Here is a 19,294-nt window from a genome sequence, read left to right on the forward strand (position 1 = left end):
CAGCCGCACTTTAATTAATAATGTCTAATTACCTTTACACATGAATGTATTCCATTCTAGATTCACAGAAAGTAATGGCAACTCATTTACATGCAAAATTACCAGAGGATCTGTTTCTAATTATTAAACCAAGATCCACATTAGCTACATTAAATATGGGTAAAGAGAATGTTGTCTGGTAAACCAAGTATTTTCCCTGAGAACATCATAACCACTGAATTAAATATACGCATTGTGACAGTCCCAGGATATTAGGCAGCTTTCTGTCCAATTTAGATCAGGAAGTGCAGCACAATGTAAATGTGATCCATCCCACAGCGTCACAATTACTGAGGCTGGTGGATGGGAATCTAGACCAGTGTTCACAATCGTTCTCATTTCTTTCACCTGCTCTGATAATTAGGGAACAGGTACTTATTGCAGTTAGGTTTGCTGTCTGACTCTCTCTCCTAGAGCCTGGAGGCTGGGGAACCGCTGCCCCCTGCATAGAGTCAGGGGAGGACCCCCTTAAAAGGTAAGAAATATCCGTCTTCTTATGAATTCTGTAACCGATTATAAATGTTCTGTATTTCGTACAGTTGGAAAGTGGATAAGCTGCCCAACCCTAGAGAGGGAAATCTCAAAGTAAGCGCTCCGATTGAGCAGGGTTTCTTTTTTGGTGTATTTCTATGCAAGTATCCGGCCGCTCCTCCTTTTCGTACCGTGCCCCCCAAAACTGGAACAACCTGCCGGAGACTCTCACATCCTCCACCAGTTTAAGTTCTTTCAAAACTAAGGCTGTCTCACATTTTAATCTGGTCTGTAACTGTTACATAAGCATATAATATACATCTTCTCTAACTGTGCATGCAATGTATTGTATATAATGTATGCCCTGTTCATTTATGTAACTGTATTTGTAACCATGTATTATTTGTCATATTAACTATGCCCAGGACATACTTGAAAATGAGAGGTAACTCTCAATGTATTACTTCCTGGTAAAACATTTTTATAAATAAATAAAGGATTACAGTTCCTTGCTGGGACGAAATCTAACAAGCAGACACCTGAGTAACTCAAATGTATTTCAGTTAAAGTTGCAGTCTCCCGCTGGGACGGAATAAAGCAGGCAGAAGCCTGAATGTTACAATATTGTGCTTCGTGTTCTCTTTGTTTAAAGACCGCGTCATAACGAGTCCGGACAGACGGCAGCACACGTTAGAGAGCCGTTTCTCACCGCAGATATACAGTACAGTAGTGGGACAAAAAAAAAATCAAATTATGCTTAGTATACAATGGACCCAATCTAAGTTAACGTCATGTTAAGCCTTACCTTAAGGCAAATAACATAACATTACAGTCGTTTCCCCTGGAAAGAGCATTGCATTAAAAATAACATCCGTTAATGTTAATGACATGCAAAAGAGATGTCCTGCCAAACAGTACCTGTCCATGCAATGACTTAACTTTACGGTATTAGAAACGGCAGTAATGTGAAGATACTCAACATCACGTTATTGGAAGCTAATGCAACATTTTGTTACAATAATGTGACACTAAGCCTATGCTTTTGGGATTTACAATGGCTGTTATTTTTGCATATCATGAGCTTTATTATATGTCGTAACCTCAGGGAAAAAAAACTGTCCATAACGGTTTCAAGCAATGGAAAGTTATGAGCTCTGATTTAACAGAGCTGTGTTGATCTAGGCCTATGTGATTACCGCATGGCCATTTTTAGAATGGCAAGTTGGAACACAGCTGTTTAAAAAGAGATTTCAAGGAAAAACATGCCGTAGGGTGCTTAGAAATATACATGATAAATGTTATCGTTTACAGTCATTTCTCTGACAGGACGCATGCAACAATATTCCCTTGGAGCTGATTAAAAGTCTGAACTTTGTGTCATACCAGCAACTGGTATGAAAATGTAAAGTGAACATTTTTAATCACACTGCTGACAAGAAATTAAAATGTAAAAAATATGAAATGTTTATCACCTCATAGTTCCCACAATCAAAACTATTGAGGTAATCCTAACAGTTGGTGGAATTGCTGTGGAACACCACCATCAGTGGTTTGTAAGTGGTGGTATCATAATGAGGTAATCCCTCCTAGGGCCAAAGGGAACTAATGGCAGTGGAGTGTTCAATAGCTTATATGTATATGTAAGGTTGACAAAAAAACAGATAAGCATATTGTGATACTGTTAGGTACCTCTAGGTGCTGGCACAGTGCAGTAAGTGTACTTTCCAGCTCACAGAGAGTTAATCCCTAGAGAGAATAGCTAATGCAGCTGCTGCCTAATTAATCAGAATGGACTCCTTGAGTGAACAAGGAAGTATTTAAGGCAAACACAGAGAGCTGCCATGCTGAGAGTCAGAGTGAGAGATTGCTGTCCCAGAGAGGTGGACAGAGAAGTGCTCCCCAACAAGTGAAGCTGGCACAGACCCCCCAGGCTCGCAGGACTCTGGTTGCAGAGCCTACTGGAACTGCCTCGGTTTCAATCCCAGTGGCAAGAAGGAAAGGACGACAGACCTTGCTGAAGTGGGGATCTCCTTACCTTGACCGTGGACATAAAGAGGAGTGTTTCTCTGGGCTCACGTGGGGTCGAGTTCCCCTAGGAAGAAAGGACGCATTGTTGCGCTGAAGCAGGACGTCTGCTCAAAACCTGGACTTGTAGATAAGCAAAACCCTTTATTATTGTGTGCAAAGACTGTATATATTGTTGCCTACGCCAGGGCATGTTTTAAGCTGGGAACCAGTATAGTTGGCCATCTGTGGTTAGAAAGGGCAAGTTGAGTTATTTTCCCTAAAGGGAATAGGTGATATTTTTATGTTTTGTTTGGACTTAAAGGGTCAGTGGGCCTGTTAGTATGATTTAATCCCTGTAAATAAACCCCATATAAAGAATTACAGTGTTTCCTGCCTTACTTTGGGACCAAAAGAGACTGCAACGTAGTGTGGGCATCAAAATACGTATATTTAAATCATTTTGAATTGTTAAAATTTTTCATGGGAAACACAATCTTTTGAAAAAAAATTGCAATCTTTACCTATTTTCGCTTGGTGATAAGACCCACATGTCACAGATTTACTAAATGGTGCTAAACTTAAGCACACCGTAACTCCCATTCAAATACTAAAGCTTAGCATCATCTATTGAATATGGGAAGGTGTATTAGTCCTCAAAAGACTTGCAAATTGTTTATTTCTTTAGTTTACCCAAGCAAACAATCATTAGAATGTCATCATAAGTAGCTGATAATCATGAATTTAGAGGACCCAAAGAAAAGAAACATGTATTATTTTATCACAAATAAATGCATACTTTAAACTTAATTGAATCTTTTAAAGAAAGCTATTATGTATGGATGGACAGTATGTATATCTTTATTTATATAGCGCCTACAGTGTACTTGGTCCTTTACAAAGACAATACAGTACAGGGAAATATAATACAAAAAGCACAACAAAGTCAGACAATAGAAAAGGAAATCCCTGCCCCGGAGAGTTTACAATCTACAGTAAGTGGTATGTTGGGAGACTTAGGCTACGGCCCTGGTGCCTGCGCTGCACGCGCGTCTGCCAGGCTGGCGGCGCGTGCAGCCGAGTTCCCCGGTCTGCAGTGAGCTGCAGGGAGAAAGACAGGAGGGAGGGCGTGACAGGGGTGCGGCCATGACATTACCCGGCAGGTTCGCCCCCATTGGCTGAATCGCCGAGGGGCGTGGTCTAGCGCTCCGTCACTAGGTCTCATCTCAATTTTCCAGTCTCCTGGAAAAACGCACCGCGTGGCTCAGACACATTGAGGGGTGGCTCTTGTTCCCGCAGCTCCCGTTATGGCCAGCAGGGAACAAGCCTTATAGAGACAGCAGGTAAGGGAATAAGTGCAGTAGATGGCAGTGCTTGGTCACAATGGTTGGTAGGAGTGACTGTGGGTCAATAGCCCAGGCTATTGGGATGCTTCATTTAAGACAGGGGAGTGCAAACTTTTTTAGCTGCGCCCCCCTGCCTGCTCCACCTTGCACTCGCGACGCCTTCACCTTGCTCGGCGGTGTCAAATAACGCAGTGGGGATCACGTGACCACGTTGCCATGGAGATGGGCATGTGATGTCACTCCGCATGGCACCGCGGCATCATTTGTCCCTGCAGCTCTTCAGAATCCCGGTAACTTAGTTGCAGAGGCCTCACGCTATCCCCTGGCATTTAATTTAAATGCCTGGGTGAAGTGCGCTGCACCTTTGCAACCGCCCGCACCCCCCAGACAAATCTCCCGCGCCCCCCAGTTTGCGCACCTCAGATTTAAGAGGTGAGTTTTCAGGTTTGTCTTGAAGGTGGGATAGAAGGTGCCTGGCATATACAGAGTGTGAGGGAGTTCCATAGATAAGGTGCAGTGAGGGAAAGGGGGTTTAAGATGAGAGAGGTTAAAGGGGCGGAAAGGAGACAGCAAGGGGTAGAGCACAGGAGACAAGCAGGGGCATAGTGCGAGATCAGAGCTGTTTTGTAGGGAGGCGCAGATGAGTGGAGAGCCTAAAAATGTAAGGAAGAGAACTTTGTTGGTCATCTGAAATTTGATGGGAAGCCAGGAGAGCGGCTACACTTTTTTGGGGGCCCTGATACAAAGGGCCGCACCTTTAAAAAAACATTTGGCAGCAGCTTTTATTAGTGCACAGGCACTTTTTTCTACCATGTATATTGTACATAATATTGTGCATAATTCAATAATTGGAATATATACACAAAACAATTTGCATACAAATGACACTCCATCTAATATTCTGTTTATTACGTAGGAATTTATTGATGATTACTTGGGCCCAGGGCTCTCGACTACAGTCCTCAAGATCCCCCAACAGGTCAGGTTTTAAGGATATCACTGCTTCAGCACAGGGGGCTCAATCAATGGATCAGTCTTTGACTGAGCCACTGATTGAGCCCCCTGTGTTGAAGCAGGACTATCCTTAAAACCTGACCTGTTGGGGGACGTCTTGAGGACTGAAGCCGCATAAAAGTTCAGCCATAATAAAACTCATTCAACGCGAATAACAAATTAACTGTTCCAATAAAACCGGCCTCACCCAGAGCTATAAGTCGTCTCGTGAGCTCCACGGCCCTGTGGATATCGCCGAGTTGGAAAACAGCATAACTGAGGTAGTCTAGAATCGCAGCCTTAGTGTTGGTGGCTTCCTCTCCTTCATCCAGCTGTTTCATGGCCTGCTGCATCCATAGCACAGTATGGTAGTAATCCCCATCATTGTAAGCGATTTTGCCCATACCAAAGCAGTCATCCGCTGACAAGGACGAAATGTATTTAGTTCCTGAAAAATATAAAGCGATACTCAACCAATGTTCACACACAGCTGAAAAATGTGCCTACATTTAAATGCAACAAAAATGATGAAGGTGCGGTATCTGCTGATTTTAATCTAATTAAGTGGTAAGTGAAGAAAGGACAATTTCAAATCTGAATAATTAAAATGTTATACTGTCTACATACATATATTTTCAGCATGTAACTAGTTTAAATAAGTAATATAGTGCTAAATTAGAAATTATGTTGGAAAATTATTAGCTGTCTCTGCAAATATAATAAAATAAATCAGTCTGAAGACAGGCAGGTGTAGAAATGTATTATGTGCTGTAACTTAAGAATCTATATTGTTTTAGTAATTTCCATTTTGTATGAAACTTGCTATGTTTAATGTTTGCTGAGTTGAATACTATAGGATCATGAGTTTGGAATCAAAGATTAGTTAAATAGTTAGTAAGACAATACAATAGAGATCGGTCTTAAAAGATTAGGATCAAAGTTAATCCTATAGTTACTTAGTGACAGAACAAAGTGGGTTTTGTAAATCAAAGTAAATATTGCTAAATGAAGAAACAGTTCTAATATTGATTATCTAAGAACATTTGGGCTGCAGTGAGAAAAATGGGCGATTGCTAGGTTAAGGAAAAGGCATAAAGATTGTATTTGGATTGATAGAATTCCGAATAATTTAACCCCACCAAGCTACTGTAAGAACAACTAAGCTAAGGATTCTCCACTCTATAACTAAATTGTATATGCCTGAAAACCTGATGTAGCTGATTGAAATGATGCTGTAAAAGATGTGTTCTATTTGTCTCTGACTACATTGAGAAAAGAACCGGACCGTGGACTATTTTATATATATTGAAAGGTGGGACATTTATTTGCACCCATCTAATTAGCAAATGTTCAGCAACCACTTGTAACTATTAAATAAAACAGAAGTTTATTTGTGGGGGGCTGAAGTTATATTAAGTTCCAACAAGTAACAAGTGTGGTTTGAATAGTAACCTGGCAGTTTTCCTTTTGCTATAGTTTCTGGATCAAGTCTGTATGTGTCTTGCAGACGCATTAAAGCCTTGGCTGCTCCAGTTTCATCCTCATCACCTGGAAAGAATTGTCTCTGAACTGTGAGGTTTGCAATAAATTCTAGGGAAAAAAAAGAACACATTGAGCTGAGCGTCAGTCATGTTTACCAATAGGACCTTTATTTACCGAATGCATTAAACAGTTCTGCACTTAAAGAGAACTACACATACATGGCTAAATAAATAAACATATGCTAAACTTATGTATACACTGTTTATTTCATCACCATCATTACATCATTTGCCAGGACCACAGGGCATTCGCCTTGCAACTTCTTTCATTACTTTGTTTATAAATATGGGCACGCTTGGAGCTTCCTGAAGAAGGTCCTACAACAATGCACATGAGATATGCTCTCTGTTAACTCTATACATTAAACTTGGTTATTTTCCACCACATAGCTGTGCTAGTTATTATGTTATCCCTCAATGACTACTAATCATTCTTTTGATTGTGGTATAACTGTATCTACAGGACAGTTCTAGACTTTCATTGTAGGGTGCTTCCAGGCTACTACAGTACGACTGCGATTTATCACCCATAAAATGATGTCTAGCTGTTTATGTTTTGTTTAAAAATCAATACAATTTGTTTTGTAGCAATGATTCAAACTCTGTGTGACCTGAATGACATCTGTATTTCACATTTTAAGTGGTGCAAATCACGCACGCGCGCGCGCGCCTGTCATTAACGCACTCTAGGTGGGATTGATCCCTTAAATGCAGATGTGACCACTTAGTGTGACGAGAATCTTAGGGATGAATAGACCCATTGCCTTTCATGGTGTAGCATGGTACAACAACAAAGTGCAGCATATTACATGACCGATTTCACTCCACTATAAGCTTGAAAAGTAAATTACTTCAAGCAAGGCAAATAACACAGTTCATATTCAGTTTCAGCAAAACAAATTTCCCCGAAATAATGCACGGCCACAATTCAAAACATTCTCATAGCAGTGATTGCCCAGGGACACAGGTGAGTGTGTTACACCCTTCAGCTATGAAGGAATGTCAGAAATATTTCCTTGCAACCTCTGCCAAAAGAGAAGTTAATGATCTTATGAAGCATTAAGATGTCAACTTTAATTCCATCAATTCTGGAGAGAAAAATCTACAACACTTCTATTTACACATTTCTAGGTGAAGAAATGATACTTAAAATAAAAAAGTTTCATCTGCCACTTTTTACATGTGACAAAAATAAGACTCGTGGAATTAAGTCAATGCGTGACAATGTCTGGTCATGTCTAAAGGGGTATACGTTGAATGCAAACAAATTACCACATTTACCCAGAACATAGTTCCCTCTGCCACCTCCCCAGTTAGTCTTCAACTGCCATATCAATCCTCATTTTGCACAATATGCAGTATATGTGGAAGCAAGATAAATACCACCTGACATTGTTAACGGTGTTGCTTGCACTTGCATGGTTTCATATATGCATATCTATTAAAGCTGCAGAACAAACAATATCCTACATGTGTTTTATTTTAAAATCAGTTCTGTACTATCAGAAAATACTTGTAGCATTTTTTTTACTCTGAATTACATTTTTAATGTATTATAATGTAACAAGCATTTTTTGTTTCTATAGCAACCATTTGCAAAGTCACATCCCCCATCCTCTTCTGAAACAGGCTCTGGCACACCCCTGTTTGAGCCCTGCACTCTCTCTAGCAGTGCACCCATTGTATCTAGTGACTGCCTGGTCACATGATCTTCCCCACAGAACTTTGCATCTTTGGTCCTCTTCTGCTGCACTGACAGCCATTTAGTGAACTTCCGAGCTGAATCTTCGCCGATCACAGGAGAACGTATTGATCGGCAACTTAGCTAATCACTTATCAATGTGTGGATTGTATTGATCTACATATTAAAGGGGAGGGGGGCGAATGGCATCTTGGACTGCTGCTTTAAATGCAGTTTGCTCATCTAGACCTTGGACCTTGACAGGCATACTGTGGACGGACGTTCACAGAGGTACGCAATTAGGAGGCTTTATAACGTGAAATTATAATAGGCTTTATTGTGCCTGTTCCTTTTCATCAGGAAAATTATCCAAACACAGGGGGGGGGAACAAAGCTTCATTCACTTGGGAGTAATTCTAGTGAAAACACTATGCAACCAATTCACATCTCCCTAGTCAAGCATTTCTCCCCAGCCCCAAACATAGCATGAAAATAAGAAGATACAGTATAAGCAGTCTCTTAATAATGAAAGTCTTATCTGTTTATCAGCTGTAGAGTAAGCTTCTCTGCTCTCCTGGAACCGCACTGAGCGTGCACAGAAAATCAGCATCCAGGTTTAGAAGTCTTATTTGGGCCTTGTGTCTTGAAAGCAGCTCTGCTAACTTTGGCAGAGCTCAAAACAAGTGTGTCTCCAAGTTCAGCTCAGGTGTCAGCTAATGAGTTCTCACTTCCTGTTTGAACAGACAGGCTTTTGTAAGCCATCTCAATCAGGCAGGTGGTGTTTAGTAATTAACTACCAGAAGTTAACCACCACACTGCTAGATTAAAGGCACATTACTGAACAGGGATAAGTCCCCTGTTACACATACAGGCTAGTGCTGCTTTATTTGCAAGCATACTGTACATCACCGAAAACCTGCTCCAATAAATATCTAATGAGTTTGTATTAGTTACATAGTAGATGAGGTTGAAAAAAGACGTGTCCATCAAGTTCAACGTATGCTAAATTTAGACGACAGATACTTTATCCTATATCTGTTCTTACAGTATATTGATCCAGAGGAAAGCAAACAAAAAAACCCAGTGACATATCATTCAATGATATCTCATAAGGGGAAAAATAAATTCCATCTTGACTCCAAGAATTGTCAATCAGATTACTCCCTGGATCAACATCCATCCCATGTATACTTATTTGGTATATTCATGTATACACCTTTCCTTCTAAAAGATGTCCAACATTTTTTTGAAGATATCCATTGTATCTGCCATCAGTCTCCATGGGTAATGAATTCTACATTTTAACTGCCCTTACTGTAAAGAGACCTTTCCTTTGTTGCAGGTGAAATCTCCTTTCCTTCCACCAAGGGATGACTGAGTCCTTTGTACTGCCCTTGGGATGAATAGTTCTCTTGAAAGCTCTTTGTACTGTCCCCAAATATATTTGTATATAGTTATCATATCCCCTCAAACGCCTCTTTTCTAATGTAAATATAATTTAGCTAGTGCCTCCTCATAAATTAGATTGTCCGTCCCCTTTATTAATTTGGTGGCTCTTCTCTGCATTCTCTCAAGTTCCATAATGTATTTTCGAAGGAGTGGTGCCCAAAAATTGTTCTCCGTATTCAAGGGATGGTCTTACTAATGCTTTACAAAGGGGCATCATTATGTTTTCTTCCCTTTCATCATTGCCCGTTAATGCAAGATAAGATTTTGTTTGCCTTTGCAGCTACTGCATGACTTTGGGCATTATTGCCAAGTCTGCTGTCTACAAGCACTCCTAAATCCTTCTCCATCAAGGATTCCCCTAATTTATCCCCAATTAATTTGCAAGTCACCTGTTTATTCTTGTTCAAATAACTCTTCAAGTAGTTTCCCCACTATTGAATTCAGGCTTACAGGTCTGTAATTCCCCGGTTGTGATCTAGCTCCCTTTTTAAATATAGGCACCACATCTGCTTTACACCAATCTTGTGGTACTGAGCCTGTGGAAATTGAGTCCTTAAATATTAAATATAATGGTTTGGCTATTACTGACCTTAACTCATTGAGAACTCTTGGATGTATGCCATTGTGGCCAGGTGCCTTATTTACTTTAATTTTATCAAGCCACCTATGAACTTCTTCCACACTTAACCAATTGTTCGTTAATATAGAGGTTGTGGCTTCCTCCTGCAGCACTACTATTGAAATGGATTCTTCCCTGGTAAACAGAGGCAAAGAATTTGTTTAATACTTCTGTTTTTTCCTTATCTCCAGTAATCTGCCTGCCCATCTCACACTGAAAGGGTCCTATATTTTATTTTCTCCTTTTTTTTTTTATTCTTAAGGTACTTAAAGAACTTTTTAGGGTTGATCTTACTTTCTATTGCAATCCTTTTTATCATTATCCATTTTTGCTAATTTAATTGCCCTTTTGCAATTTTTGTTACATTCCTTATAATTCTGATATGATGCCTCCGTCCCTTCTGACTTCAAGAATCTATACACGTGCCTCTTCTTGTCCATTTCCTCCCCTACCTGTTTATTTAGCTACATTGGTTATGACTTATTTTTTTTATACTTATTACCAAAGGGTATACACTGATAAGTGTACTTTTCTAACAGGGTTTTAAAGACAGCCCATTTATCTTCTACATTTTTCCCTGCAAAGAAATCATCCCAATGTATTCATTGTAGATTCGTTCACAGTTTATTTAAAATCTGTCTTTCTAAAGTTTAAGGTCTTTGTTGAACCCAAGTAATCTGTTTTATGACATACAGGACACCTACAAGCTCATATTGAACCCCCAAAATAACCACAACATATATATAAGCATATAAGTGTCACAGAGGAGTGCTACTGAGCATGGCAATATGTATTTAAAATCAGAGACAGAACATGAAACACAGACAGAGCTCAGTGCACATCCAGCGAAACTTATACACGGTACAGTGCCTAAATATATATGTATAGATATCTATTAAATAAAAATGGTCTTTTAGTTTAACATTTTGGCCAAATTGTTGTAAGCCCCTGAGCCACTACACGGCAGACCACATCTCAAGGGTCCCCAACACTAATATAAATTCTTAATAACCTGTGCATTACCAGGCAGAATGATTTATAATAAATCTGTCAAAATTAGTTGCAAAGTTCTACGTCTGATTGAAGCTTTTATTAACCTGTACATTACCAAGAAAAGCACTCTGTATTAGATTTGTCACAATCATACTGCAAGCAAGCAAGTTCCCCTGAGAGTGGGAGATGGTATGGAGTGAGCTTTTATTCATTTAAATGTGGGAGGGGGTGAGCTTAAATTAGGTAGGAGGTTGCCACCCTCCAATCAGCTAAGACCAGCTGAAAACTAAAAGACCATTTTTATTTAATAGATATCTATACATATATATTTAGGCACTGTACCGTGTATAAGTTTCACTGGATGTGCACTGAGCTCTGTCTGTGTTCCATGCCCCGTCATTTGACGCCACGTCTCCATGGCAACAGCCGTAAAATGACGCTGCATTGCCATGGAGATGCATGGACTGAAGCCGGGTAAGTAACCCCCCAGTTTGCGCACTGCTGCTCTATCTCCTCTTCTATTTTCTCGATCCTTCTGAAAAAAAAAAAGCTGTGTGTGCTGTGCACACGCATAGTAAGTGAAACTTCTTTAACTTTTGTCACAGAAATTGTATTTGTATTGGTGATGTTTTAATTAAAAATCAAAATACAATTTCATTGACAAAACGCAAATAAATTTGACTTATAACGCGCGTGCTCGGCACACATCCCCTGTATTAGCTATTTGCACTAAGTGTGAATTCCTTGTGTGTATGTGTGTCAGTCAGTCAGTCAGTGTGTGTGTGTGTGTGTGTGTGTGTGTCAGTCAGTGTGTGTGTGTGTGTGTGACAGTCAGTGTGTATGTGTATGTGAGACAGTGTGTGTGTGTGTGTGTGTGTGTGTGTGTGTGTGTGTGTGTGTGTGTGTATATGTGAGTCAGTCAGTGTGTGTGTGTGTGTGTGTGAGTATGTATGTGTCAGTCTGTGTGTGTGTATGTGTCAGTCTGTGTGTGTGTCAGTCTGTGTGTGTGTGTGTGTGTATGTGTCAGTCTGTGTGTGTATGTATGTGAGTCAGTGTGTGTGTGTGTGTCAGTGTGTGTGTGTATGTGCGTCAGTCAGTGTGTGTGTGTGTTTGTGTGTGTGTCAGTCAGTGTGTGTGTGTATGTGAGTCAGTGTGTGTGTGTGTGTGTATATGTGAGTCAGTCAGTGTGTGTGTTTTTGACAGTCAGTGTGTGTGTGTGTGTGTGTCAGTCTGTGTGTGTGTATGTGTCAGTCTGTGTGTGTGTATGTGTCAGTCTGTGTGTGTGTGTGTGTGTGTGTGTGTATGTGTCAGTCTGTGTGTGTGTGTGTGTCAGTGTGTGTGTGTATGTGCGTCAGTCAGTGTGTGTGTGTGTCAGTGTGTGTGTGTATGTGTCAGTCTGTGTGTGTGTATGTGTCAGTCTGTGTGTGTGTATGTGTCAGTCTGTGTGTGTGTGTGTGTGTGTATGTGTCAGTCTGTGTGTGTGTGTGTGTTTGTGTGTGTGTCAGTCAGTGTGTGTGTGTATGTATGTGTGTGTGTCAGTCAGTGTGTATGTGTGTCAGTCAGTGTGGGTCAGTGTGTGTGTGTGTCAGTCAGTGTGTGTATGTCATTCAGTGTGGGTCAGTGTGTGCGTGTGTCAGTGTCTGTGTGTGTGTGTGTGTGTCCTGCTGCAGCCAGCCCCCAGGTGACAAGTTAACAACCCTCCCTCACCGGACCGGAGCAGGAGCTTTTCCTTCCTCCTCCTGCCCCGTCTGGTGGTGATAGGGGGAGATACTCATTGCCACTACCGACCGGCCGGGTCACCACCCCCCCCTCCACAAATTCTGCGCACCACATGACCGGGGGGAGAACTCCCATTGTCCGCGCATGTAACCAGGAAGTGCCCGTGTCTGCCTGGTGCTAGAGGGCAAAGCGGAGGCCTCGGATATCACAGCCGCCATGAGCTTGCCGGCGCTGCGGGAGTGGGAAGACCTGCAGGAGCACTACCAGGAGATCCAGGTCAGTGTGCTGCTGGGCCTGCACCCGCCGGGGGCAGATAGCGGCTGCGCGCCACCCCCTCCCCACTCCTCCCGCGGTGATTGGAGTCAGTGGCGCCATGGCAACTGCGCATGCGCGGCATGGCAGCAGGCGTGGAACGGCGGCCGTTAGGAGCGGCAGCGGCGGTAATCGCATATGTCAGTGGCCGTGTGGGGGGTGCGGCGGCCATTAGGAGCGGCGGCGACGTGTGACAGGGGACGTGTGGGGGGAGCGGCGTCCATTACGTGACGTCACTACCGTTTCACATTTCGTCTCCCATCTCTCCAGTTTTGTCCCATCTGGACTAGGTGCCACTAAAGAAGTTTCACTTCAAAAGGGAATAACCCTCAAATTAACTGCCCAGTCATGAGTTTCATCCACCATGTTTCAGTAATGCCTATTATATAATACTGCTCCCTTGTAGCTATTAATTCAAGCTCCCCCATTTTATCTGTCAGGCTTCTTGCATTAGCAAGCATGCATTTAAGTTTTTTTCAGTCTGCACTATTATCTTATCTGCTCCTTCCTTTCTGCGCCAATTGGGTTTTGTCTTTAGAAGTTTTCTATTATTATCTGTATTTACAATGGGTAAATACACTGCTTCCCAAATGCTCACTTGCCCCCATTCTACCTCCATGACAGCTTGCTATTTCCTCATCTATTCTATTTAGTTCACTCTGTTTCTTGTACCCACCCCCCCTCCATCCTACTTAAAACTCTCCTCCAACCCTTTTAGCATTCTCCCCCCTAGCACAAAAAATCCCTCTTCATTGAGGTGCAATCCGTCCCTAGCATAAATATTGCCCCTCTCAGACAAGGAGTCCCAGTGCTCTAAAAAACCCAAACCCCCCTTCCTACACCACTTTCTTAGCTATGCAGTAACTTTCCCATTCTCCAACTGTCTCCCTTGGGATCGAGCATGGCACTGGTAGTATTTCAGAAAATACTACCTTGGAAGTCCTAGCTTTAAGCTTTTGGCCTAGATCCCTGAAATCATTCTTTAGGACTCTCCATTTCTCTCTAACTTTGCCATTGGTGCCAACATGTACCAAGACCGCCGGGTCAGTCCCAGCCCCTCCAACAATCTGTCTACCATTCCCCCCCCCCTCCCTCCTAATAGAAAGCTGTGCAATATATATTAGAGTAATACAAGCTAAATTAAACCAACCCCAAAAGATCTGGGCACATATTTACCATTTTATGCTACTCTATGAGACACCTTCCAGCACCGGAATATACCTCCTGGTACCACTTAGTAACTCTGTCCCCTAATATCCTGGTACCCAGGTCAATAAAGTCCCTTTTCCATCTTAACATGGAATAGGTATTGAGTCACCACATTACAGACCAGTGCTTTAACAACAAGATCATTCTTTTTGTAAGAGATTATGTATTTTTATCCCACCATTGTTAAAGGGCTTAGGACTTTTACAGTGAATATTACAGTTGCCCTCTTAGTCCTGATCACCCTACGAAATCCATGTTTGGAATTGGATGAAGGTACAGTACAGTATCCATGAAACCTTCCCCATGTTAAAAATCATTCTCTGCAAGGACCAACGTGTGCTAATTTCAAGGTGATTAGGAGTCAGGTGCAGCTCCGTTATCAAAACATTACGATTCATCTAAGGATTAAAATAAGGTTAGGATAGCACAAATGTGTTCATGTCAAATGTTTTAGACCTTTGGCGGAGTCCAAATTTAGAAAACAGTTTTCCATTACACGAACAGCAAAAATGAAACTCGGATGTGTGCTGTGAAGGTCAGGAATTATTCTTGTGGTATGGGATGGCAGGGAGAGAAAATTCACAGCCAATTCTCTACATGTCACGATCCAACTCTTGGCATTTTACAATGCTCTAATAGGGAAAGAGCTAAAACATATTGAGGCATAAGAGAGAACATGCACCGAGCTTATGTGAAAGCAATTACTGACTCACTACGAAAAGGCAGGATTCTCACAAGCAGAGCAGGCCAAGAGGAACAGAAACATGCACTGTTTTCTTGTTTGAAAAAGAAAAGTATGTGTTACTTACGAAAAAATGAATTTGGAAAATAAACATGATTTTCAGTGTTTTAAACCTTTCACTGTAAGAAGGGCCGTTGTAGGGCCTTCTGACAACAAAGGGGTTAATATATTATCAAAATCACTGACAAACATTCAACATTAAAACTGACAGCAAAATAACAGCAGGGGCAGTAATCTGGGAAGCAAATTTGAGAAATGGTCAATTATAGGTGAATGGTTTTGTACTATCACGTAATCCCTTATTCTCCATCATAACATAGGCACAGCCTATGTCAGGGGTCTGCAACCTGCATGTGGAGGTGTGGCTCTCCTCACTATGCTGCTCTCAGAGTTCATAGCAAGTGGACCACACAGCACGCCTAATTTACAGCCCTGTCTTCCAGCAGGGGGGATGTTACTGCAGTGTATAACTAATGAGGCAATACTCTGGAATGTGTTTAGTGTGACCAATTCTGCTCCCCTCCCTTTAGACCAATGAAGCGCCCTATACTAACTAACCATTAGATGCTGATATGTTCTGTCCCTTACTTTTGTTGCCATGACAAATCATGGGGGTCATGGTAACGCGCGTCAAATGACGCTGACATGATGTCACGTGAACCTCGGCGTCATTTGAAGATGGGTCACGGGAGAGGGAGGGGGGGGGCTTACCATTTCCCTATGTTCACTTTCAAGGGATACTACTTTGTGGAACTGCTACTATTTGACTATGATTTTAACAGCATCCGTTTGACTTGCAACATACATACTGCTCTGTTACATTGTTGCAGCGATCATCTCTTTTGCTACACTGAGGGACTGGAAAACTTTTTCAGCGTGTCGTTTAAATTCCTTAGGAATTACCATATATACTAGTGTTTTTCAACCAGGGTTCCTAGGAACCCTTGGGTTCCCTGGACATCCCAAAAGGGTTCCCTGTCATTTTCTGGGCATTTGAAAATTGTATCAAATACAGAAGAATTTACAATGCATCTGATCACAGAGTTGCTATTTGAGATGGTTAGGGGTTCCTCAGAATTTCACTTGGGGTTCCTTAACAAAAAAAGGTTGGAAACCACTAATATACAGTATACCATCACAACTGTTCTGCTAGATACATTGTATATGCCATTACTTTCAGGCAGTCTCTACTATCCTCAGTGTGTTCAGCTACTTAATTTAGCTTATTCACATGACATATTGATCTTTGGTGACATTCTCCTTTCGGGTGACCATGCAATGCTCTGCTTGAATCTGATGGCTTATTTATCATCTATGCCTTACTTTTGATTCAATATTTTGTCACCTACATTGAGTATGTAGCTTTTGTTGCGCTTTGTCTACCCGGGTACAATCCATGAGGGGACGGTTTTTTTTGTTCTCTTTGGGGCACTTTACATGATTTCTATTTACAACATCTTTATTGACGAGGGGGAGTTTTCTCGATGTGTGTGTGTGTGTGTGTATTTATAAAATGTTTTACCAGGAAGTAATACATTGAGTTACCTCTCGTTTTCAAGTATGTACTGGGCATAGAGTTATAATGACAAATACATGGTTACAAATACATACTTACAATGAGTGAAAAGGGTTATACATTATATACAAGACATTGTATGCACAGTTAAAGATAATATATATTATAGGAGTACAGTATGTAACAGTTACAGACCAGATTAAACTGTGAGACAGCTTTGGTTTTGAAAGAATTTAAACCGGTGGTGGCTGTGAGAGTCTCCGGTAGACTGTTCCAGTTTTGGGGTGCACGGTAAGAGAAGAAGAAGCAGACGGATAGTTTGCAGAACCTTGGGACCATGAACAGTCTTTTGGAGCCTGGTCTCAGATGATAAGTGCGGCATGTGGTAGGGGTGAGGAGCTTGTTCAGATAGGCGGGAAGCATGCTGAGAAAGTATTTGACGGCAAGACAGAGATGAACTTTGCACCTAGACTCAAGTGATGACTAATCTACAGTAGTTCTTTGAGCATTTCGCAGTGATGTGTGTTGTAATTGCATTGGAGGACAACGTGGAATATTGAGTTGAAGAGGGTGTAAAATTTGCTGAGTTGAGTTTGGGGTGTTGTGCCATATACTATATCCCCATAATCTATAATTGGCATCAGCATCTGCTGTGCAATGCGCTTTCTGACCAGCAGATTTAGGGAGGATTTGTTCCTATATAGTACACCTAGTTTGGCATAGGTTTTGGATGTCAGAGTATCAATGTGCAACACAAATGTTAAACGGGAGTCAAACCATATGCCCACGTATTTAAAACTAGTAACAGGGTCTAGGGTAGTATTAGAGTTGGTTCTGATCTGTACAGTAACTCCTTCAATGGAAGTTTTAGAAATGTAGCCTTGGTCCCAAATACCATTGTTAGTCTTGTCAGTGTTTAGAAACAGTTTGTTTTGGGAAATCCAATTTTCAATTCTCAAAGTCAGATTGAAGTATGTGTTCAAGGTCAGAGAGGTTAGGGCTATGTGCTTATAAGATTGATGGGGGGGGGGGTAGAGTGTGTGTGTGTATTGTAGTGTGTGTGTATATATTTGGGGGATAGTCTGTATTTTGGGGGGGTGGTAGTGTATGTATGTATGTATGTATGTATTTGAAAATGGCAAACTGTTTTGCATGAAAAAACAATGAAAAAACTAAATAAAGGGACTTATTATTGTGAGATGCATTTTATTCCCCCACATATTTTTTCCTTCCCTTAATTATGATTAAAGTAAGTTTGTTGTATGTTAATGCTTATACAGTATATACCTATTGTGTAGTATATACCTATAGTGTGTTTACGGTATAGAGTATATATGTGTTTGTGGAGGTGTAATATTCATGTATGTGTTGCGGCTCTCGGGAATATTTTTTTTTTTTTTTTAAATGGCTCTTTTTCCTTGAATGGTTGCAGATCTTTCCTGGCCTATGTCATGTATAGATCTTCCATGTTGGTATCAGCTTTCAAGATGGAAATAGAAGGCAGGCTCTTTGAAAGCAAAATGTATGGTAATTTGGCTTATAAGAACATGGTTTGTTTATAATATATACAGTATATATATCGATTATATATAACCGATCAGTTGAGGCTACAGTCTTAAAAAGCTACTGCAATGCTGGCAGCAATGGGGAGTTCAAGATAAGGCGCATGTTCAGCATAATCTTGCTATTTTAATATTCATTGCACATTTCTGGGTGACACTAAAGCCTTTTTTAGCTATTCATTAATATACAAGCAAAGCAGCATTACACCTGCTTTTATTGTACATTTGTATATTTGTTTTCTCTAAACCAGTGTTTCCCAACTCCAGTCCTCAGGGAACCCCAACAGGTCAGGTCTTAAGGCTATCTCTGCTCCAGCACAGGTGGGTCAATCAGCGGCACAGTCATTTTGACTGACCCACCTGTGCTGGAGCAGGGATATCCTTAAGACCTGACCTGTTGGGGTTCCCTGAGGACTGGAGTTGGCAAACACTGCTCTAAACGTTGAGTTGGCAAACACTGCTCTAAACGTTTAACGTTGATGGTCCCTTTTGTTAATATGCTATGGAAACAAAACAAAAAAAAGAGTCCTTGCCAATATGTTCTTAATTATAACAACTTGCCTTACCTTTTGTTGAATCCTGCAGCACTAGGGTCTCCAGTGATACCCAATCCGTGTTGAGCCTCTTCACCAGCTTGTATGCATTCACAGGGTGGGCAAGATACCCTTCTGGATCCATGGTCGACTTGCTAGTTAGTTCATCTACTTCAGCTGCCCATCTTAAATTACAAGGAAATTAAACATCCTTTAGATTACTGCACAAAAATTATTTGGGACTCTTTCCTCAAAATCATCATACGGTTATTACCTACAGCACAGTGATGGTATGACTTATTTTATCCCACTATGCATATAGTGTTTGTTATTTACACTGCAATGCCCTTTCCCAATATGCTCAGTATGCTGTTCCTCTCCATTCTTTCTGTGTCTTGTTCAAATTGTTCTCTTCCCTTAGAATGCTTTTCTTGTCACAGTTCACAATTGCTACACAATCTCTTCTAACTCACATTTTCCACATGATATAGCATAGTTTAGCAACCATTTTACTGTAAGGCTGTTATGCAACATGCTGTGAAGCTACTTCACAGTACTGGAGAAG

The 19,294-nt window shown here is 41.1% G+C and overlaps 1 protein-coding gene across 3 annotated transcripts in view; it reads right to left on the reverse strand.

The window, feature by feature from the left end:
- The window catches only part of P4HA2 (prolyl 4-hydroxylase subunit alpha 2), a 77,754-nt gene that overhangs the window by 31,637 nt on the left and 26,823 nt on the right, over positions 1-19,294 (reverse strand). For all 3 annotated transcript variants that reach the window (XM_075601114.1, XM_075601112.1, XM_075601113.1), the window contains exons 5-7: positions 18,763-18,914; positions 6,306-6,443; positions 5,062-5,301 (exon numbers count right to left, since the gene is read on the reverse strand). In XM_075601114.1, coding sequence (XP_075457229.1) covers positions 5,062-5,301; positions 6,306-6,443; positions 18,763-18,914 — 530 coding nt within the window. The remainder of the gene's footprint in view (positions 1-5,061; positions 5,302-6,305; positions 6,444-18,762; positions 18,915-19,294) is intronic.

Source organism: Ascaphus truei, chromosome 5 (genome assembly GCF_040206685.1).
Source record: "Ascaphus truei isolate aAscTru1 chromosome 5, aAscTru1.hap1, whole genome shotgun sequence".
NCBI lineage: Eukaryota > Metazoa > Chordata > Amphibia > Anura > Ascaphidae > Ascaphus > Ascaphus truei.